General features: G+C 52.7%; 1 protein-coding gene across 1 annotated transcript in view; it reads right to left on the bottom strand.

Annotated features, from left to right (window-relative positions):
• LOC128849186 (centrosome-associated protein CEP250-like) overlaps positions 1-22,231 on the bottom strand; it is a 53,180-nt gene extending 30,949 nt beyond the window's left edge. The window contains exons 1-18 of the mRNA XM_054081214.1: positions 22,151-22,231; positions 18,804-18,860; positions 18,161-18,246; positions 17,423-17,588; positions 16,588-16,694; positions 15,382-15,609; positions 14,273-14,417; positions 13,863-14,009; positions 11,804-11,997; positions 9,516-9,643; positions 9,238-9,311; positions 8,559-8,735; positions 7,314-7,448; positions 5,342-5,535; positions 3,048-3,175; positions 2,770-2,843; positions 2,091-2,267; positions 846-980 (exon numbers count right to left, since the gene is read on the bottom strand). Of these exons, the coding sequence (XP_053937189.1) occupies positions 846-980; positions 2,091-2,267; positions 2,770-2,843; positions 3,048-3,175; positions 5,342-5,535; positions 7,314-7,448; positions 8,559-8,735; positions 9,238-9,311; positions 9,516-9,643; positions 11,804-11,997; positions 13,863-14,009; positions 14,273-14,417; positions 15,382-15,609; positions 16,588-16,694; positions 17,423-17,588; positions 18,161-18,246; positions 18,804-18,860; positions 22,151-22,231 (2,433 nt within the window). The remainder of the gene's footprint in view (positions 1-845; positions 981-2,090; positions 2,268-2,769; positions 2,844-3,047; positions 3,176-5,341; positions 5,536-7,313; positions 7,449-8,558; positions 8,736-9,237; positions 9,312-9,515; positions 9,644-11,803; positions 11,998-13,862; positions 14,010-14,272; positions 14,418-15,381; positions 15,610-16,587; positions 16,695-17,422; positions 17,589-18,160; positions 18,247-18,803; positions 18,861-22,150) is intronic.
• Positions 22,232-22,439: the final 208 nt, after the last annotated feature.

Here is a 22,439-nt window from a genome sequence, read left to right as displayed (position 1 = left end):
TGCAGCTGGCAGGAATGTTAGGATTCTGCTTCATGGTAGGTGGGAGATCGGGAAGATCTTACCGTTTTACTGCCAGGCGTTGGGTGGAGATCACCCAGCCTTCTGTTGCATTTGTCTTGGGCCCACACTGAACCTGTGGCTGCACTGACCCCAGGATGAGGCAGCCACACCTTCACTGGGCAACCTGGGCCAGGGCCTCCCCACCCTCACAGCAAAACATTTCTCCTTGAGATCTCATCTCCACCTCCCCTCTTTCAGCTCAAAACTGTTCCCTCTTGCCCTTATCCCTGCACTCCCTGATCCAGAGCCCATCCCCAGCTTTCCTGGAGCCCCTCTCAGGACTGGAAGCTGCTCTAAGGTCTCCCCAGAGCCTTCTCTTCTCCAGGCTGAACAGCCCCAACTCTCTCAGCCTGTCCTCAGATGGGAGGTGCAGCCGCTTCTGGACTAACTCCAACAGATCCGTGTCCTTCCTGTGCTCAGGACTCCAGAACTGGACACGGGGCTCCAGGTGGGGTCTCACAAGAGCAGAGTGGCAGAATCCCCTCCCTGGCCCTGCTGGTCCCACTGCTGTGGACGCAGTCCAGGACACGGTTTGGCTTTCTAGGCTGCAAGCACACACTGACAGCTTACGTGGAGCTTCTCAGCCCCCAGCACCCCAAGCTCTTCTCTTTGGGGCTGCTCTGCCCAGCCTGGATTGGTGCTGGCCTTCTCAGTCCCACACCTCACGCTGCATATTTTCTCGTTACTTCCCTTCGCACTGTCGCCTGGCTCTCTCCGCCTCTCTCTCTGCTCGTGTCCCACTGCCAAGTGCCTCTTCTTTCAACCTACCCTCCAGTCAGACTGACCTGCCCGCTCTCTTGCTGCTCGTTCACCTCCTGCCTGAGCTGCTCGAGCTGCTCGCAGGCTTCTCTTATCTCTGCCTGGGTCTGGAGTAGCGTCTGTAATAAAACATTCTTCTCACTCTCCTGTTCTAGCAGGACCTGCCCAGAAATAAAGAGAAGCCGAGCTTAAACTTCGTGTGGTCCGACTCAAAGGCTGACAGGCTCACTCATTCACAGCACACTGTGCCGCTCCTCTCCAGGTCATTTTCCGCCCCCTTGGAGACACAGCTTCCTAGGGGAGATTGGCAGGAGAAACACGGTCCACACCCCATCCGTCTGGGGCTGAATCTCCAACAAACTCTTCATCACCTCCCAGGACAATGTGTGCCATGGGTCAAGTGCCTCGCCTTGCCGGGGAGGCTCTCCCTGTTTTCTGCTTGGTCCTGCCTGGCTTTCAACAGCGACTTTTGCACCTGGTCAGCAGTCAAAGCAATGCTGCCAGAGGGCTGGAGATGCATCTCCTGCGGAAAATCTGCCCATTCTACGTTGGTTTGGTGAAAACCACTTCAGTTTGAAGGGATTCAGTGGACTCGGTTAAAGGACTGACAGGACTGGGACACGCTGTCGTCTCTGAGTGCCGCCCCGCCAGTTTGGTCCCCGCAGACACAGGCGGGGCACCGCTGTTCCTCGGCACTCTGCACAAAGAGGACTTTGGGTAGGACGCTCAGTGGGACATAGGAGAGCTGGGCACAGAATGGCTCAGCAGCAGGTGACGTCAAACCCAGCCCACAAGCAACCCCTGTTGCACCGCTCAGAAATACTTCAGAGGAGTCCTTAAATATCTCGCTTCTTTTGTCAACAACTCTGCGATCACCCCATAACCACCAGACAAAAAAACATCCCCGGGCAGATTCTGTCCTACAAACTCAGTTTGGTCTTAGACAGGGTTAAGGCCACAAGCACATGTCAGTAAACACCAAAAGAGGAGCCGTGAGAGAGCTGTGAACGTACTCGGAAGGATGTCTTACCAAAAACACCACACAAGAGCAGCACAACCATATGAACGGAAAGGCCAGTTTCTGCCTGGCTTCCTAACAGAGGTCTCACTCCTAGTCCCAAAGACAGCCCTGCTCGTCTCGCACCCCTCCAGATTCCCTGCACAAAGCACGTCAGGCCTGCTCCACCAAGCTCCATATCCCCAGAGCCACCCATTTCCCACAGCTCCAGCCTTGCAAAAACCCACAGAAATTCTCCTTTCCTGGTCTTTACCTCTTGCTTGGCCTTTTCCACTCTGGCTCGCTCCTCTTCTTGTTGAGCTTGCATGACAGCCACCTTCTGCTTCATATTCAACAGCTTCTCCTCATGCTCGTCTTCTTCGTCTTCTTTCTCTGCCTTCTCCTTTTCCAATTTCTCCAGCATCTCTTGCAGCTCTTCCCGTTCACGTGCCTGAGGAGTGGAGGGAAAGACTTGAAGACTTGAAGTCCTCAAAAAGCCGGTGAAGTTTCATCCCTCTCACAAACAAACGCGTGCTGTGCACGCGAACAGCATGCAGCAATGATTTTGTGCCCTCCTGAAATCACATCCTAGCCAAGATCACTGAGCCCGACCACGAAGTAAAGGAGATGCTCCCTTTCCCTCCCTGACCACTGCCTGTTTGCGCTTCTGGACTAACTCCAACAGATCCGTGTCCTTCCTGTGCTCAGGACTCCAGAACTGGACGCAGGGTTCCAGGTGAGCTCTCACCAGAGCCCAGTAGAGAAGGAGAATGCCCTCCCTGGCCCTGCTGCTCATACTGCCTGCATGTACATGCCCCTGGCTCTGCTGTATGGCCTAGCAACTTGCCGCCAGGGTCAGATGATTGCTGCCATCTCACACACTCATGCTTTTCTTCTTCTAAACCCAGCCCACAAAGCTGGCTTGAAGAATTCAGAAGCAAACTGGTTCCTACCACGTATTGCTGGAGCTCTTTCAGTTCCTTTTTGTGATCAGTTTCCTGAGGAGACTGGAGGCACTTCACTTCCCCTGCAAACACCACAAAGGACAAGATTAGAGTCTACACAGACAATGGTTCTGACTTTACCGACCTGAGGACACTGGAACTGCAGTGTAGGAGGAATCTCTCTCCAGCTCCATCACTCCCCAGAAGCACTGCGGACAGACAGCTATTTCTACACCAACTTCCCTAGGCACAGGGATCACCAGGAACAAAGCACATGAAGCTCTCACCCTGCAACGCATCCTTGGCCTGCCTGACTGCATGAAGTTGGACTTCAAGCTGACTCCTGCCGGTCTCCAGCTGAAATAAGTGCTGCTGAGCCTCAAACAGGACCGATTCCAGGCTCTCCCTCCCTGACCTACAAGTTGTGAACATAGAGAGAAATTAGGTTCTTGCTCCTGATGCCCACAGGCAGTTTGTGTGCGAAGAAGTCGCTCAAGATCCCTACACTTCTGTACAGAAAATAGGGTACACGGAAACCCGTGACAGAAAAAAGATTTCTACCCTTTCAAACAGCAACGCAGGTCCCTCTGAGGGAATGTCCAGGCTCCCCTTACGCCCCAGCAGAACATACGGCTCAGCCAAGTTTGGTCTCAAGAGCCAAATCTGCTCCCGTCTGATGAAGGACACATGGGGAGCTGCGCCCACAAAGGCTGTGTCAGCAAGAGCCCATGCTCCGCTCACAGCCCCTCTCTCCTCATTGCTTCCAAGCCGCTCTGCAGGGGGCATAGAACAAGAGCATTTCCCTGGTAACTCGCGGCTTCCGAACTCGCTGTTCATAATGCAGGGATGGGATAGGCAGGTAATTTTCCAGACTCTCTGTATTTCAAAGGGATTGAAGAAATATATCAGATGGCGCAATAAAATCTCGTGCTTGGAGCAGCATTGCTAAGAAATCTGGACTAGATTTTATATGAACTGGAAACAGAGAAAAGGACCATTCAGTTTAAACTGCTGGGAGCGCAAGAGGCAAACTTGCTGCTTTCCTTCAGGCGTTGCTAAGGAGCCAGCACCCAACCAACTCGCCCCTCTACAATGGAAGATGAACCCCTGCCCAGGTAAACCCTTCCATCCCCAGGCTTCAACCAGACAGGATTCTGGGAGCAGGAGCTGCAGTTCCCTCCTGCTCTAACACAGCGCCCTGTGGGCCAGGTTCCCACAGCGCACAGCGTTGCCTCCCGGGGACAACGTTCTTCAGGGCAACAGTGACCTGTGAGGGGCAACAATAAAACCCACAGTGAGAGGGCTGAAGCACTTCCATGGACAATGAGGATGGATCTTCAAGGAGAACAAGCACCTATTTCTGATGGCAGCAGGCTCTGGCAGCCCAAAGGAAACACGCTCCGCTTTAAGCACAAATCAAAGTCAGTCTCCAAAACAGAACAGAAAAGGGAGCGGCCCAAAGTAAGGCAATAAAAAGCTCTGGAGAGCAATATCTGGCAAGAACCATCGTTGGGTTTTTGTTATCTGTTCCAAAGGTTCTTCAGAACTGATCAACCCCTTTGCAAAAAATAATTAAACAAAGGTGCCGAACGTTAAATAATTCAATAAGAACCCAAGAACGGATCAAACTGAATTCAGCCGGATCAGATAAGAGAAGCTGGAGCTCAGAAGCAGCAGCAGCTCTCGGGAAACACACTGACTCAAAATGGTATTTAGCAGCCTTGCTAACACCACACTCTGCGGTGGGGAAGTGTAGCAGTTACGGAGCATGACAAACACTCTCTAAACTATCAGTTGTAGAGCTCTGCAAGTTCTGCGCTCTTCTAGAACCCCCATGAGGAGGACAAATACCTTGAACCTTTTGTGCTTTTTTTGGTTTGGCTTGTTTTTTTGGAAAACAGAACTTATCACATTTGATCTTAGAAACCTGAAAGAGCAGAAGGACAGAATCTTGTTCCTTCCCTGCGTAACTGCCCCATGATGTCTGTCTCTGAACAGCACATGGTAACGAGTCCAGGACCCAAAGCCTGACGAGAATTCCAAAGAGGTTTCTCTGATGATGATGCAAACCACACTGGCTCCTGCGCTGCACGGAACAGGAGCTACCCTGGACACAGAAGACCTTCCAGAGTCTTAGCACGGGCCTCTAACTTCAGCCTAAAGAGCCATGTCCTAGTCACAGCATCCGTACAGAATAGCCTCAAGTTGCGAAGGCCTAACACCAGACTCCTCGGTAAGCAAAGATCCGCGTCCAAAAGCACAACACAAGATACCAAAACTGGAGAGAAACTTCACATTCTAGTCAAGGTCTGGCTTGCTTTGGGCTTCCCTCAGCAACAGGCAAGGGGATAACCATGAGACCCAGGCTCAGCACAGTTTTTTCAGCTTTAGCTCTCACAAAAATAACAGTCACATCAGGGGATACTCTTTCCATTTTCCATATTCGTCCATTTTCTGTCTGTGGAAGGTGAAAACGCCTGCAAAGCAGGCAGGATGCAATAACTCCTCAGGCAACGCTCACCACCTCTATCATCACAGATATTCCATCATGTCCTGTCTCAGGTCTCCTCCCTGCGCTTACCTGGCCTCTGCCAGCTGCTCGGAAAGGCCTTGTCTGTCCCGCTCTGTGGCTGCCAGTGGCACCTCGAGGGCAGCCTTCTCCTGCAGCACCAACTCCTTCTCCGTGGACACCCCGGCCAGGGCGTGCGCCTGGTGAGAGGGCTCCTGGCGCAGCACCTCCAGTCCATGGCTCAACAACTCCTGCTGCTGGGACATCTGCAAGCAGGATAGCGAGCAGTGAGAGTCCTGTCCTTGGAGTTCTGTGCCAGGGCTGCTGCCGGAGGACAAAGAGCTCCTGGGTCGCGGCTGGAAGGGGAAGAGCATCCGCTGGGCACACACCACCCCCCAGGCTGCCAAAAGTCACCGGCACTGCTGACCCAGACGGGTGGGGAAGGCCCTCCTGGGTGCCAGCAGAAGGCTCCCTCAGCACAAACGCAAGCACCCCAGGCAAGGGCTGTCAGGCAAAACCACCACCTTTTCCACAGGTGCCCCCTCACCAACAGAAATCCCATCAGAATCTATTCCAGGGCTGGAAATCTTCAGGAAAGGCTCAGCAGGAGCAACTTTGCTCACTGAAGAAACTGAAAATACACCAAGTTTCTCTGCTAGGAAACCCAAGATCCAAGTGTCCCCTTCTGCAGTGTCGAGCCATTGGATGTGATGGGGTGACGCCTGGCAGGGAACAGCCCCTCTGGGAGCAGCAGCGTTCAGGGATTTGTGGAAGCTTGGCTGCTGTGGCCGAAGAGACTCGGTTCAGCACCTCATGTCACAGCACTGTTCACTTCTCCCACACAAAGAAGGGGTCCAAGGCACCACCTGATGAACAGCTTGCCGGCCTTCAAGCCTGAAGATTAACCAAGGCTTTTCACCTTTGTGCTTCAACACTGCCTGTTTCCTAGCACCTCTCTCCTCGGAATGCCTCGCTGTTCTCACAGTCTCTGTTTTCAAAGCTCACCTCCCTTGCCACCAAGGAAAAGATGCCGATGCACCGCAGGGGGAGGAAAGAGGCCAGTGCCCCCACGCACCACCCAAAACAGGCCAAGAACGGATGGCCAGGAACAAGGGGCCTGTTCTGTACGCTTCAAGCCCAAAGAAAAAACATCTGTCGGACAGGAAGGGACAGAAGGAAAGGAACCAAGTTCCCGTGGGTGCAGCTGGCAGGAATGTTAGGATTCTGCTTCATGGTAGGTGGGAGATCGGGAAGATCTTACCGTTTTACTGCCAGGCGTTGGGTGGAGATCACCCAGCCTTCTGTTGCATTTGTCTTGGGCCCACACTGAACCTGTGGCTGCACTGACCCCAGGATGAGGCAGCCACACCTTCACTGGGCAACCTGGGCCAGGGCCTCCCCACCCTCACAGCAAAACATTTCTCCTTGAGATCTCATCTCCACCTCCCCTCTTTCAGCTCAAAACTGTTCCCTCTTGCCCTTATCCCTGCACTCCCTGATCCAGAGCCCATCCCCAGCTTTCCTGGAGCCCCTCTCAGGACTGGAAGCTGCTCTAAGGTCTCCCCAGAGCCTTCTCTTCTCCAGGCTGAACAGCCCCAACTCTCTCAGCCTGTCCTCAGATGGGAGGTGCAGCCGCTTCTGGACTAACTCCAACAGATCCGTGTCCTTCCTGTGCTCAGGACTCCAGAACTGGACACGGGGCTCCAGGTGGGGTCTCACAAGAGCAGAGTGGCAGAATCCCCTCCCTGGCCCTGCTGGTCCCACTGCTGTGGACGCAGTCCAGGACACGGTTTGGCTTTCTAGGCTGCAAGCACACACTGACAGCTTACGTGGAGCTTCTCAGCCCCCAGCACCCCAAGCTCTTCTCTTTGGGGCTGCTCTGCCCAGCCTGGATTGGTGCTGGCCTTCTCAGTCCCACACCTCACGCTGCATATTTTCTCGTTACTTCCCTTCGCACTGTCGCCTGGCTCTCTCCGCCTCTCTCTCTGCTCGTGTCCCACTGCCAAGTGCCTCTTCTTTCAACCTACCCTCCAGTCAGACTGACCTGCCCGCTCTCTTGCTGCTCGTTCACCTCCTGCCTGAGCTGCTCGAGCTGCTCGCAGGCTTCTCTTATGTCTGCCTGGGTCTGGAGTAGCGTCTGTAATAAAACATTCTTCTCACTCTCCTGTTCTAGCAGGACCTGCCCAGAAATAAAGAGAAGCCGAGCTTAAACTTCGTGTGGTCCGACTCAAAGGCTGACAGGCTCACTCATTCACAGCACACTGTGCCGCTCCTCTCCAGGTCATTTTCCGCCCCCTTGGAGACACAGCTTCCTAGGGGAGATTGGCAGGAGAAACACGGTCCACACCCCATCCGTCTGGGGCTGAATCTCCAACAAACTCTTCATCACCTCCCAGGACAATGTGTGCCATGGGTCAAGTGCCTCGCCTTGCCGGGGAGGCTCTCCCCGTTTTCTGCTTGGTCCTGCCTGGCTTTCAACAGCGACTTTTGCACCTGGTCAGCAGTCAAAGCAATGCTGCCAGAGGGCTGGAGATGCATCTCCTGCGGAAAATCTGCCCATTCTACGTTGGTTTGGTGAAAACCACTTCAGTTTGAAGGGATTCAGTGGACTCGGTTAAAGGACTGACAGGACTGGGACACGCTGTCGTCTCTGAGTGCCGCCCCGCCAGTTTGGTCCCCGCAGACACAGGCGGGGCACCGCTGTTCCTCGGCACTCTGCACAAAGAGGACTTTGGGTAGGACGCTCAGTGGGACATAGGAGAGCTGGGCACAGAATGGCTCAGCAGCAGGTGACGTCAAACCCAGCCCACAAGCAACCCCTGTTGCACCGCTCAGAAATACTTCAGAGGAGTCCTTAAATATCTCGCTTCTTTTGTCAACAACTCTGCGATCACCCCATAACCACCAGACAAAAAAACATCCCCGGGCAGATTCTGTCCTACAAACTCAGTTTGGTCTTAGACAGGGTTAAGGCCACAAGCACATGTCAGTAAACACCAAAAGAGGAGCCGTAAGAGAGCTGTGAACGTACTCGGAAGGATGTCTTACCAAAAACACCACACAAGAGCAGCACAACCATATGAACGGAAAGGCCAGTTTCTGCCTGGCTTCCTAACAGAGCTCTCACTCCTAGTCCCAAAGACAGCCCTGCTCGTCTCGCACCCCTCCAGATTCCCTGCACAAAGCACGTCAGGCCTGCTCCACCAAGCTCCATATCCCCAGAGCCACCCATTTCCCACAGCTCCAGCCTTGCAAAAACCCACAGAAATTCTCCTTTCCTGGTCTTTACCTCTTGCTTGGCCTTTTCCACTCTGGCTCGCTCCTCTTCTTGTTGAGCTTGCATGACAGCCACCTTCTGCTTCATATTCAACAGCTTCTCCTCATGCTCGTCTTCTTCGTCTTCTTTCTCTGCCTTCTCCTTTTCCAATTTCTCCAGCATCTCTTGCAGCTCTTCCCGTTCACGTGCCTGAGGAGTGGAGGGAAAGACTTGAAGACTTGAAGTCCTCAAAAAGCCGGTGAAGTTTCATCCCTCTCACAAACAAACGCGTGCTGTGCACGCGAACAGCATGCAGCAATGATTTTGTGCCCTCCTGAAATCACATCCTAGCCAAGATCACTGAGCCCGACCACGAAGTAAAGGAGATGCTCCCTTTCCCTCCCTGACCACTGCCTGTTTGCGCTTCTGGACTAACTCCAACAGATCCGTGTCCTTCCTGTGCTCAGGACTCCAGAACTGGACGCAGGGTTCCAGGTGAGCTCTCACCAGAGCCCAGTAGAGAAGGAGAATGCCCTCCCTGGCCCTGCTGCTCATACTGCCTGCATGTACATGCCCCTGGCTCTGCTGTATGGCCTAGCAACTTGCCGCCAGGGTCAGATGATTGCTGCCATCTCACACACTCATGCTTTTCTTCTTCTAAACCCAGCCCACAAAGCTGGCTTGAAGAATTCAGAAGCAAACTGGTTCCTACCACGTATTGCTGGAGCTCTTTCAGTTCCTTTTTGTGATCAGTTTCCTGAGGAGACTGGAGGCACTTCACTTCCCCTGCAAACACCACAAAGGACAAGATTAGAGTCTACACAGACAATGGTTCTGACTTTACCGACCTGAGGACACTGGAACTGCAGTGTAGGAGGAATCTCTCTCCAGCTCCATCACTCCCCAGAAGCACTGCGGACAGACAGCTATTTCTACACCAACTTCCCTAGGCACAGGGATCACCAGGAACAAAGCACATGAAGCTCTCACCCTGCAACGCATCCTTGGCCTGCCTGACTGCATGAAGTTGGACTTCAAGCTGACTCCTGCCGGTCTCCAGCTGAAATAAGTGCTGCTGAGCCTCAAACAGGACCGATTCCAGGCTCTCCCTCCCTGACCTACAAGTTGTGAACATAGAGAGAAATTAGGTTCTTGCTCCTGATGCCCACAGGCAGTTTGTGTGCGAAGAAGTCGCTCAAGATCCCTACACTTCTGTACAGAAAATAGGGTACACGGAAACCCGTGACAGAAAAAAGATTTCTACCCTTTCAAACAGCAACGCAGGTCCCTCTGAGGGAATGTCCAGGCTCCCCTTACGCCCCAGCAGAACATACGGCTCAGCCAAGTTTGGTCTCAAGAGCCAAATCTGCTCCCGTCTGATAAAGGACACATAGGGAGCTGCGCCCACAAAGGCTGTGTCAGCAAGAGCCCATGCTCCGCTCACAGCCCCTCTCTCCTCATTGCTTCCAAGCCGCTCTGCAGGGGGCATAGAACAAGAGCATTTCCCTGGTAACTCGCGGCTTCCGAACTCGCTGTTCATAATGCAGGGATGGGATAGGCAGGTAATTTTCCAGACTCTCTGTATTTCAAAGGGATTGAAGAAATATATCAGATGGCGCAATAAAATCTCGTGCTTGGAGCAGCATTGCTAAGAAATCTGGACTAGATTTTATATGAACTGGAAACAGAGAAAAGGACCATTCAGTTTAAACTGCTGGGAGCGCAAGAGGCAAACTTGCTGCTTTCCTTCAGGCGTTGCTAAGGAGCCAGCACCCAACCAACTCGCCCCTCTACAATGGAAGATGAACCCCTGCCCAGGTAAACCCTTCCATCCCCAGGCTTCAACCAGACAGGATTCTGGGAGCAGGAGCTGCAGTTCCCTCCTGCTCTAACACAGCGCCCTGTGGGCCAGGTTCCCACAGCGCACAGCGTTGCCTCCCGGGGACAACGTTCTTCAGGGCAACAGTGACCTGTGAGGGGCAACAATAAAACCCACAGTGAGAGGGCTGAAGCACTTCCATGGACAATGAGGATGGATCTTCAAGGAGAACAAGCACCTATTTCTGATGGCAGCAGGCTCTGGCAGCCCAAAGGAAACACGCTCCGCTTTAAGCACAAATCAAAGTCAGTCTCCAAAACAGAACAGAAAAGGGAGCGGCCCAAAGTAAGGCAATAAAAAGCTCTGGAGAGCAATATCTGGCAAGAACCATCGTTGGGTTTTTGTTATCTGTTCCAAAGGTTCTTCAGAACTGATCAACCCCTTTGCAAAAAATAATTAAACAAAGGTGCCGAACGTTAAATAATTCAATAAGAACCCAAGAACGGATCAAACTGAATTCAGCCGGATCAGATAAGAGAAGCTGGAGCTCAGAAGCAGCAGCAGCTCTCGGGAAACACACTGACTCAAAATGGTATTTAGCAGCCTTGCTAACACCACACTCTGCGGTGGGGAAGTGTAGCAGTTACGGAGCATGACAAACACTCTCTAAACTATCAGTTGTAGAGCTCTGCAAGTTCTGCGCTCTTCTAGAACCCCCATGAGGAGGACAAATACCTTGAACCTTTTGTGCTTTTTTTGGTTTGGCTTGTTTTTTTGGAAAACAGAACTTATCACATTTGATCTTAGAAACCTGAAAGAGCAGAAGGACAGAATCTTGTTCCTTCCCTGCGTAACTGCCCCATGATGTCTGTCTCTGAACAGCACATGGTAACGAGTCCAGGACCCAAAGCCTGACGAGAATTCCAAAGAGGTTTCTCTGATGATGATGCAAACCACACTGGCTCCTGCGCTGCACGGAACAGGAGCTACCCTGGACACAGAAGACCTTCCAGAGTCTTAGCACGGGCCTCTAACTTCAGCCTAAAGAGCCATGTCCTAGTCACAGCATCCGTACAGAATAGCCTCAAGTTGCGAAGGCCTAACGCCAAACTCCTCGGTAAGCAAAGATCCGCGTCCAAAAAGCACAACACAAGATACCAAAACTGGAGAGAAACTTCACATTCTAGTCAAGGTCTGGCTTGCTTTGGGCTTCCCTCAGCAACAGGCAAGGGGATAACCATGAGACCCAGGCTCAGCACAGTTTTTTCAGCTTTAGCTCTCACAAAAATAACAGTCACATCAGGGGATACTCTTTCCATTTTCCATATTCGTCCATTTTCTGTCTGTGGAAGGTGAAAACGCCTGCAAAGCAGGCAGGATGCAATAACTCCTCAGGCAACGCTCACCACCTCTATCATCACAGATATTCCATCATGTCCTGTCTCCTCCCTGCGCTTACCTGGCCTCTGCCAGCTGCTCGGAAAGGCCTTGTCTGTCCCGCTCTGTGGCTGCCAGTGGCACCTCGAGGGCAGCCTTCTCCTGCAGCACCAACTCCTTCTCCGTGGACACCCCGGCCAGGGCGTGCGCCTGGTGAGAGGGCTCCTGGCGCAGCACCTCCAGTCCATGGCTCAACAACTCCTGCTGCTGGGACATCTGCAAGCAGGATAGCGAGCAGTGAGAGTCCTGTCCTTGGAGTTCTGTGCCAGGGCTGCTGCCGGAGGACAAAGAGCTCCTGGGTCGCGGCTGGAAGGGGAAGAGCATCCGCTGGGCACACACCAACCCCCCAGGCTGCCAAAAGTCACCGGCACTGCTGACCCAGACGGGTGGGGAAGGCCCTCCTGGGTGCCAGCAGAAGGCTCCCTCAGCACAAACGCAAGCACCCCAGGCAAGGGCTGTCAGGCAAAACCACCACCTTTTCCACAGGTGCCCCCTCACCAACAGAAATCCCATCAGAATCTATTCCAGGGCTGGAAATCTTCAGGAAAGGCTCAGCAGGAGCAACTTTGCTCACTGAAGAAACTGAAAATACACCAAGTTTCTCTGCTAGGAAACCCAAGATCCAAGTGTCCCCTTCTGCAGTGTCGAGCCATTGGATGTGATGGGGTGACGCCTGGCAGGGAACAGCCCCTCTGGGAGCAGCAGCGTTCAGGGATTTGTGGAAGCTTGGCTGCTGTGGCCGAAGAGACTCGGTTCAGCACCTCATGTCACAGCACTGTTCACTTCTCCCACACAAAGAAGGGGTCCAAGGCACCACCTGATGAACAGCTTGTCGGCCTTCAAGCCTGAAGATTAACCAAGGCTTTTCACCTTTGTGCTTCAACACAAACCTCTGCTGCCTATTTGCCAAACACTCTAGGCCTTCCTAAACTCAGCCTCTCTGGTAGAGAACAGACCATCAGAAACAAACAATCCTCACAAAGCTATCCCATAATACTCAAGACCGTACATTGTGAAACTGACATTTCCATGGTGACAAACTCCCTCCTCTCCTCCAGGGCCATGATTCATTCACCCAAGCTCTTTTGCAGGGCACCAAAAGCAGTTGAAAGCCCCCTTTTTACCCATCTTCTTCCTCAAAGACTGTAGAGGCTTTAACACTTCAGAACGCTATAGAATCATTCAGGTTGGAAAAGACCTTTAAGACGATTGAATCCAACCCTTGACCCAACAACTGCCAACTCTACCACTAAACAATGTCTTTCCTGGAGTGAGAGGCCCAAAACTGAACCCAGGACTCAAGGTGCAGCCTCACCAGCACGGAGCCCAGCAGGACAATCCCTTCCCTGCACCTGCTGGCCACCCCATGGCAGACACAAGCCAGGAGGCTGTTGGCCTTCTGGGAGTTTTGGAGGTTTCAGACCTCACAACACAAAGCACAAATAGAAAAAAGCAACCGTGTCCTTTGCCTCAGAAAAAGGATTCAGAGCTACCCAGTTTGCTTCTTTTACCCCATGCGAGACAGGAGTCCCACTCAGACTCACGGACAACACAATCACCTCTCTGCTGCTTGTCAAGAGCCAAAACAGAGGCCAACATAGACAGGTGCATTCAAAGCATCTGTAGAAGCAGAAAACAACTCAGAGAACTGCACAACAACCAGGCAAACCATCGACACCTTTCCCACAAGCAGCAAACAAAGCCTTCTGCCCTCCAGCACTACCAGCTGCCTCCTTGACCAAACCACACTGAACCCAACAGCCCAGCTCCACTGAGCCCAGCAGACAATCACCCACCCAGAAGTACCATGATTTGGGACTCACATGGTGGAGTTTCTCTTGGCTTTCTTCCTTTTTCTCTACCACTCCCACCAGCCCTACCTGCAGTCCCTCTCAGCTACAACCACACAAGCACAAAGGACATAAAACGCCGTCAGATTTACTAGGAAGAAAGAGGTTTGGCTTGGACAGAGAAAGGAACGTTTCCATATCCAGTCAGTCAACTGTTGGAAGGCAAGAGCTCAGAAAAGAAGCAGCAGCAGGAGAGGAACATCTGGCAAAACCTTTGGCAGCTCAGCTCACCTGCAGCAGAAGCTTGTTCAGCTGCACTTCATCCAGTGCAAGAGCTTCGTTGATGCTTCTCAGGTTGGCTTTTGCAGCATGTAGATCAGCTATCTCACCATTCAGCCTATTCTGAGTCTCTGTCAGCTCTGTTACCAACTGCTCCACCTGCAGAGACAAAAGAACCAGGGCAGGGAAATCCCTTACTTCACGCAGTGACCTCACATCCCCCATGTGCCTCTGGCTTCCCCACAGAGCAGTGCCCCCCAGAAGCACGTGGGCACCAACTACCCCAAAGAGCCTGTGTGCTCCAATTTGCCAAGACGGAGAACATTTTCCCTGTCTCCTGCTGCCAGAAACAGCATCTGCGGTGGCCTTGCTGTCACAACTCCCTCTCCCACAAGTGCTGCCTAGGAATGCGGTGGCCATACCTTCTCCACGACCATGCTCAGCTTGTGTTTCTCTTGATGCAGCAGATCTTTCTGTAGGTGCAGCTCCCCCTGTTCTTCTCTCGCAACTACCAACTTGCTCTGTAATAAGGAACGCTGTCCTTCAAGCACACCTACATCCTCCAAGCTACAAGAAGGGGAACGACAAACAAGTCCTTCATGTAAAAGCTTCCTCCTTTCCAAAGCCAAGCATACAGACTATGTCCCTGAAAAGGCAGCTGGAATGATTTCCAACAGCTTTCTGTTGACACCTAAAGAATGCTGGAATTCCCTGCCTGAGCTCCACCACCCTTTGTCATTGATAGAGGTGAAGCGTTCCTCATTGAGAAAGGAAACAAACTTCCAGAAATCACAGAATGTTTCCATAAAGTTCAGGAACTCTCAGAAGAACAGCTTCCTGCCTGGTAGTTCTCTCTCCCTTTTCATGCACTGGACACAAGACTTTGCAAAGTTCTTCTTTGACTCAAACAGACTTTTTACCCCAGATCTATATTCCCACAGTCACTCTTGCCTTCAGCAGGGAAACAAAGAAAGGGCCTGTGATCTGTGTGGGGAGGAGATGCATATGAATTCCACTGCAGTAATCACAGGATGATCTGGGCCAGCAGGGGCCCCAGGAGGCCTCCAGTCCAGTCTTCAGCTCAAAGCAGCTGGGGACTGGGGGAGCTCCAGAGAGCCCTTCAAACCCCACCAATCTGGGATTCTGGCAACTGACAGGACACAGGCGCTGTGTCCTTACGAGGGACCTGGGAAAATTCCTCCCAGCTCCTTCAGCACAACCCTGGGTGGCAAAAAGGCTGATCAAGAGACAGAGCTCTCTTTGGGCTGCTCTCAGTTTCCCACCACAAAGCACTCAATGGCAAAGACACTCTAACATGTGATCTCTTCTCCAGCCTTGTCTTACTCAGCACGGCTTCTGCCACTCAGACAGGTTTTCTCTGCCCTTTCTCTTGAAGGCAATAGTCTGACCCAGGGACAGACAGGAGGCTGTGCAGAGCGGGAGTTTCAAACATGAACACAGCCCATCTAGGAATCCGAGAAGCAGCCACAAAACACAATGTTGTCAACAGCAAGGTATAAAACACCTTTACCTGTCTTGAAGCTCCTCCTCCTCCAGGTCCTCCTTCACTTCTAAGCTCATCAGCTCCTGAGCCTTCTGGCTTTTTTCCTCTCCCACCTGCTGCTGGGCCTCCTCCTTCTGGACGTGTCTCCCCAGAGCGAGGGACTCCCAGAGCTGCACAGCACGGTTCAGGCAGGAGTAGTGCACAAATACAGACCCAAAAATCCTCATCTGCTCCGCCTTCAGCTCTGACAAATCTCTGGAGGAGAGGAAAGAAAGAGCTGATGTTCACACCTCTGCCTTTATCAGCTGCCTCGCTTCTGGAGCACGCAATGGTGCAACAGTAAAGCTGGCAGGAAAGATGACATCTTCTCAGGGATGAATCATTCATCCGACACTCTGGGATCAGGACACGCTGCACAGTAACAATAAGCCTAGAATATTGTAACAGAAAAGCACAATAATACAAAAAGTAAACAGTACCTCAGGTTATTCTCTGTGTTAAAGAAGGCTCATAATCAAATGCGATAAATGCCTGACAGGAACCCAGCATTTGAATTGCACGCTGACACCAGAACAATGCACTATCACAGTGAGACTATTTCTGTTTGTGCAGAAGGACACCCCAGACCCCAAGAACAAGAAAACAGTCCTATCAAGAGGTGTCAAACTGAGCACAATCAATTGGAAAAATGCAGTAACAGGGTAGAGAAGCTGTTCTTTCTCTCAGTGATGTTGGTACAGGGAGAAGCGGATATGAACTGACCAGAATAATCTTAAGATGGAAAGGAGAAGAATACAATTATAGAAATATTCATGAATGATCTTTCCATAGGGAGGCGTAGGAAAAGAAACCCAGTGAGATTTAAGGCAGACTTTAATAGTTCTATTAAAGCGACTTCTCTGCCTGCCACATGCACAGCTTTGTGGGTCTCTTCCAGTGTGTCCATATGGGCCTGGGCCTGTGTGAAGGAGCCCAAACATCACCGCTGTCAATCACCAGTTCAGTGCATCTCCCTGAACTGCCCACAGCCCCAGCCCCCCACATTAACCGAAACCAGCGTCAAAGAAAGCAGTTCTGAAAACAGTCTAAAGTATGCTGAACAGCATCGCTCCAGGCTACCAAAGGAGAAATCAGACCTTCAGCTACAACTAAAGGAACATCAAGCTCAAAAGGTGGGTGTGAAGGAGAGCTACGTTTCAGTTTGCAAGAGGTCCAGCCTCAACACCTACGCACCGGTCAGTGGCCGTCTTGATGTCCAGGATGCGGTGGATGAAGGTCAGCACCTGGCGCCACAGGCTGAGCAGATGCTTCTGTTCATCCCTGATGTGGTTGTTATAAAACTGAACAGGCACAGACAAAAAGAAATGTGGTTCAGCCTTCGCCATCCCTGAGCGAGTCTTTCAGACAGAGCAGAGCAGATTCATAGAACCACAGAATCGTTAAGGTTGGAAAAGACCTCTCAGCTCATCCAGTTCAACCGTCAGCCCAATCCCACCCTGCCTGCTAAACCCTGTACCCAAGTGCCACGGCCACATGGGTTTTGAACCTCTCAAGGAATAGGGACTCCATGCTGCCCTGGGCAGCCAGTTCCAGTGCTTCACCATTCTTTCGGTAAAGAAATGTTTCCTAACAGCCAATCTAAACCTTCCCTGGCATAACTTGAGGCTGTTTCCTCTCATCCTATCCATTGTTGTTTGGGAGACCAGCACCCACCTCACCACAACCTCCTTTCCAGGAACTGCAGAGAGTGATGAGGTCTTCCCTGAGCCTCCTCTTCTGCAGGTTAAATGGCCCCAGCACCCTCAGACACTCCCACAGCCCCTGGGCTCCAGACCCTTCCCCAGCTCCGTTCCCCTTCTCTGGATTGGCCGGCAGTACTGAGCAGGGTGCTCACAGCATGCTGGCATCTTCCATCACCGCTTCTACATCCCACCCTCCCCTCTACTGCTCGTCAACACCCGCACATCCTCAGCACAGTTTTCACACAGCAAGTTCTCTCTGCTGGAAATAAAAGGCACTCTCATTCCACCCTGGCATCACATCTGACACTCCCCAAGCCGATCCTTACCTCTCGTTCACTGTACCATTTCCTTTCCTTCCATTCCAGCTCCTCCTGAGTCCTCAGCCAATTCGCTGTCAGTTTTCCAACATCTTCTTTAAGTGCAGAATTAAACTCCCGTTCTTTATTGAGCTTCTCCTGCAGGACAGCGTTCACTTTTGCCAGTTTCCTACACCTTGCAAAGGGAGAAAGAGCACTGAGGGCCCTGAACAACTGCTGCCTTCAAGCGGCATCCTCCTGATTTTCCAACTCCCTCAACACTGACTTTGTTGTCAAACTGAGACACAGTAAAGGTGCTTTCTAGCATTAACTAAGGTCTCTCTGAGACAGCAAACTCATTTGCTTCTCCTTGCTTTAAGCCTTCAATTTCCACCTACAATTTTGGGTTCCCCTTCTTCTGCAGCTTCAATGATACCCACAGGTAACATCTGGCCTCCCCTCGGTGCTGTCTGCTCACTGGAAGCAACCCCTTTCTCTAGCATTGCCCTCAGGTGCTCACCTACTGACCCACAGAACAATTTAGGCTGGAAAGGGACCTGTGGATGTCACCCGGAATAAACCGCTCAAAGAGAGCCATTCAGCAGGCAATGCTCTTCCTGCACCACGGACCAGATTGTGGAACTTTTTCCTTTCAAAGCAGTTCGCCCAAACGCTTCCCCTGGGGACAGGAGGTAGCACGGACGGGTTTTGCCTCGCTTCCATGAGCAAAAGGGATACCAAGCATGAGGGAATGCTTCTTCCTTGTACCTTCGCTGCTCCTCTTCCAAACGAAGCAGTGCTTTCTCCAGGCTTCTGCGGTCTTCTCTGGCTTCACACCTGTCTGGGAGGGATCCCTTAAGAAGAAAGAAAATGTTTAGTCCAAATCTCGTGCTCCCTTCACTACTCTTAGCATCCATCACTTTCCCCTCCATTCACTGGTATCCCGGGAGCTTGTGGCTCCTTCCACGCCTAACAGTGTCATGACTGCAGAGAGGAAGGGAGGGCAATCCTGCAGTGGGAGTAGCTGGGAGTAGCTCTCCTCAGCCTCCAGCCACTGCACTCTCTCAGCTGGGCACCCTCAGCTCACAACTGCCAATGCTCCCTCAAGCCTGGGAACGCTCTCCTCCTCTCCTACCCTTTGTCTCTTAGGTTTACTTTAGCCACAAATCAGAAAGGAGAGCATGCAGCCAGCTCTGTCTTCCAAAATGCTGTGTTTCCCTGGCTGGCATTCCTGGCAGGACTGCTGCTCTGGGAACGGCGACTGGACAAACACTGATGGGCAAACTTGCAGCGCTACTCCCAGCCCTCAGGCAGCAAAAGCTTGTTTCCCTCTCACATTGCACTGAGGAGCTTTTGCCCATGTTAAGGAACGCTACGGACAAGAGCTTTAGTCAGTGACCTGCACACTCACCCCTGCTGCTTCCAGCTGCTGCTCCAGCTCTCCACAACAAGCCCGGGACTCCAGTACCTGATGGACACATAGAAGGAAGATGAGAGAGGGCAGCTCGAACAGAGCCACCTCCTCCCGCATCAGCTCTTCTCTAAGTCTTTGCAGACCAATCACAGTGCATTTCACAGCGCTGCCCAAAGTCCACAAGGCAGCGTTGCGATACAAGAATCATAGAATCACAGAATCACCAGGTTGGAAAGGACCCAGCGGATCATCAAGTCCAACCATTCCTAACACTCCCTAAACCACGCCCCTAAGCACTTCATCCACCCATCCCTTAAACACCTCCAGAGAAGGTGACTCGACCACCTCCCTGGGCAGCTGTTCCAGTGCCCGATGACTCTTTACGTGAAAATTTTTTTCTGATATCCAACCTGAACCTCCCCTGACGGAGCTTCAGGCCATTCTCCCTTGTCCTGTCCTCTGTCACTTGGGAGAAGAGGCCAGCTCCCTCCTCTCCACAACCTCCTTTTAGATATTTGTAGAGAGTAATAAGGTCTCCCCTCAGCCTCCTCTTCTCCAGGCTAAACAACCGCAGGTCCCTCAGCAGCTCCTCATAAGACTTGTTCTCCAGCCCCTTCCCCAACTTTGTTGCTCTTCTCTGGACACGCTCCAGAGCCTCAACATCCTTCTTGTGGTGAGGGGCCCAGAAATGAATGCAGTATTCAAGGTGTGGTCTCACCACTGCCGAGTACAGAGGGAGAATAACCTCCCTGGACCTGCTGGTGACCCCATTTCTGATCCAAGCCAAGATGCCGTTGGCCTTCTTGGCCACCTGGGCACACTGCGGGCTCATGTTCAGTCGGCTGTCAACCAGCACCCCCAGGTCCTTCTCTTCCGTGCAGCTCTCCAGCCATTCTTCCCCCAGTCTGTAGCGCTGCATAGGGTTGTTGTGCCCCAAGTGCAGGACCCGGCATTTGGCCTTGTTAAACCTCATGCCATTGCCCTCGGCCCAGCAGTCCAGCCTGTTCAGATCCCTTTGCAGAGCCTCCCTACCCTCCAGCAGATCGACACCTCCTCCCAGCTTGGTGTCATCTGCAAACTTGCTGAGGGTGCACTCAATGCCTTCATCCAGGTCATTGATAAAGACATTGAACAGAGCTGGACCCAGTACTGAGCCCTGAGGAACTCCACTTGTGACTGGCCTCCAGCTGGAGTTAACTCCATTGACCACCACTCTCTGGGCCCGGCCATCCAACCAGTTTTCAACCCAGAAGAGTGTGCGCCTGTCCAGGCCAGACGCTGACAGTTTCTGAAGCAGAATGCTGTGAGAAACTGTGTCAAAGGCTGTACTGAAGTCCAAGAAGACTCCATCCACAGCCTTTCCCCCATCCAGTAGTCGAGCGATTTTGTCATAGAAGGCGATCAGGTTAGTTTGGCAAGATCTGCCTTTTGTAAACCCCTGTTGACTGGGCCTGATCACCCGGTGCTCTTGCATGTGCTTCATGATAGCACTCAAGATCACCTGTTCCATGACTTTCCCTGGCACTGAGGTCAGACTGACAGGCCTGTAGTTCCCCGGATCCTCTCTGCAAGCCTTCTTGTAGATGGGCACAACATCAGCCAGCCTCCAGTCTAGTGGAACTTCCCCAGTCAGCCAGGACCTCTGGAAGATGATGGATAGGGGTTTGGAAAGGACATCCGCCAGCTCCTTCAATACTCTTGGGTGGATCCCGTCCGGCCCCATAGACTTGTGGGCATCTAACTGGGCAAGCAAGTCTCTAACCGCCTCCTCTTGGATCATGGGAGCCTCAATCTGCCCCTCTAACTCTTGGATTTGTAAACAGAAGGAACAACTTTCTTTGCTATTAAAGACTGAGGCGAAGAAGGCATTAAGTACCTCAGCCTTGTCCTTATCCCCTGTCACTGTTATTCCTTCTGCATCCAATAGAGACTGGATATTCTCCCTCGTCCTCCTTTTCCTGTTAATGTACTTGTAGAAAGAGGGAGAGACACAAACCCTGATGGGGGAGAGACACAAACCCTGATGGGGGGAGAGACACAAACCCTGATGGGGGGAGAGACCCAAACTCTGATGGGGGGAGAGACACAAACTCTGATGGGGGAAGAGACAGAAATCCTGATGGGGGGAGAGACAGAAATCCTGATGGGGGAGAGACACAAACCCTGATGGGGGAGAGACACAAACCCTGAGGGGGGGAGAGACACAAACCCTGATGGGGGAAAGACTCAAACCCTGATGGGGGGAGAGACACAAATCCTGATGGGAGACAGACACAAATCCTAATGGGGGACAGAGACACAAACCCTGATGGGGGACAGAGACACAGACCCTGATGGGGGACAGAGACACAAACCCTGATGGGGGACAGAGACACAGACCCTGATGGGGGACAGAGACACAAATTCTGCCGGTGGTGCATCTTTTAGTGGAAGGCCTTGGGTGGGTTCTGTGGCAGAAGCCAGGTTCCTTCCTATTTCTACCCCTTTCCCTGAGGTGTCCAGGTGACACCGAAAATGTCGGCAAATCAACTCTCTTGGACCTGGTTTGGAGCTTTAGAAAGCGAAGCGCCCTTTATCAGCCCTGGGCAGCACCAGGAGCGATCCCCATCGATCGTGTGCGGCGAGACACGAGCTGCCACAGAATGGATTTCCCACTTCCACGCAGATGGATAGATTTCCCCTGAAATCTTATGCGTATTCTATTTCTTTGCAAGGTCCAATTTTAACATCATTATGAAACTTTGCAACACTTCAAACTCTCATCATTTGGAGCCGGGGTCCAGCTCGGCCTGACCTTGCCTATCGGATAGGGAGAAAACTCCCACCAGAGGGGATTCCAGAAGCAACCCCCTCTGTTCAGCACAGATCCCCCTGAACACAAGGCGTTCTCATCCCCAAAGAGCGAACAGCGTCTGGAGAAACACTGGCTAAAAGAAACCCCACTCTCAGAGGGACTTTTTTCATCCAATTACTTGGATGAAACTTAACTCCACTTTAGCTTAAATCAAACCATTCCACTTCTTGTGACAGGCACTACTTCTCCTATCCCTGGGTCCCTTCCCCCCGGCACTCTGCCATTCCCCCTCGGCCTCCTCTCTCCCGGCTGAACAGACCGGGAGCCCCGGCCGCTCTCCCCGCACAGCCCCGCGCCCTCCCCAGCCCCGGATCCCTTTGGACTCCCCTGTTCTCCCCCAGCCCCGTGCCCCCCTCCGGGCTCTCCCGCAGCTCCGGATCCCTGCGGCTCCCTCTGGCTCCCTTTGGAACTCTCTGGCTCCCTCCGGTCCCCGGTCCCCCTCCGGTCCCCGGTCCCGGTCCCGGTCCCGTCCTCCCCGCTCTCCCCGCACCTCGCTCCGCCGCTCCCGCACCTCCTGCGAGCTCTGCAGCTGCCGCCGCAGCCCGGCCTCGCCCTGCGCCGCCCCAGCCATGGCCCGCCCGGCCCCGGCCCCACGGGGTCTTCGCTGCAGCAGAGGCAGAACCCGACCCGGCCCCGCTCCGTGCGATGGGCGCTGCGCAGAGAGCGGCAAAACCGTTACCGGTCCCGCGGGCGCGAGCGGGGGGGTGGGCGGAGCAGGGAGAGGAGGAGAGAGAAACCCTGATGGGGGGAGAGAGAAACCCTGATGGGGGGAGAGAGAA

Source organism: Cuculus canorus, chromosome 16 (assembly GCF_017976375.1).
Source record: "Cuculus canorus isolate bCucCan1 chromosome 16, bCucCan1.pri, whole genome shotgun sequence".
In the NCBI taxonomy this organism is placed as follows: domain Eukaryota; kingdom Metazoa; phylum Chordata; class Aves; order Cuculiformes; family Cuculidae; genus Cuculus; species Cuculus canorus.
Note: the sequence above shows the minus strand (reverse complement) of the source record. Positions and strands in the feature narration are given on the sequence as shown.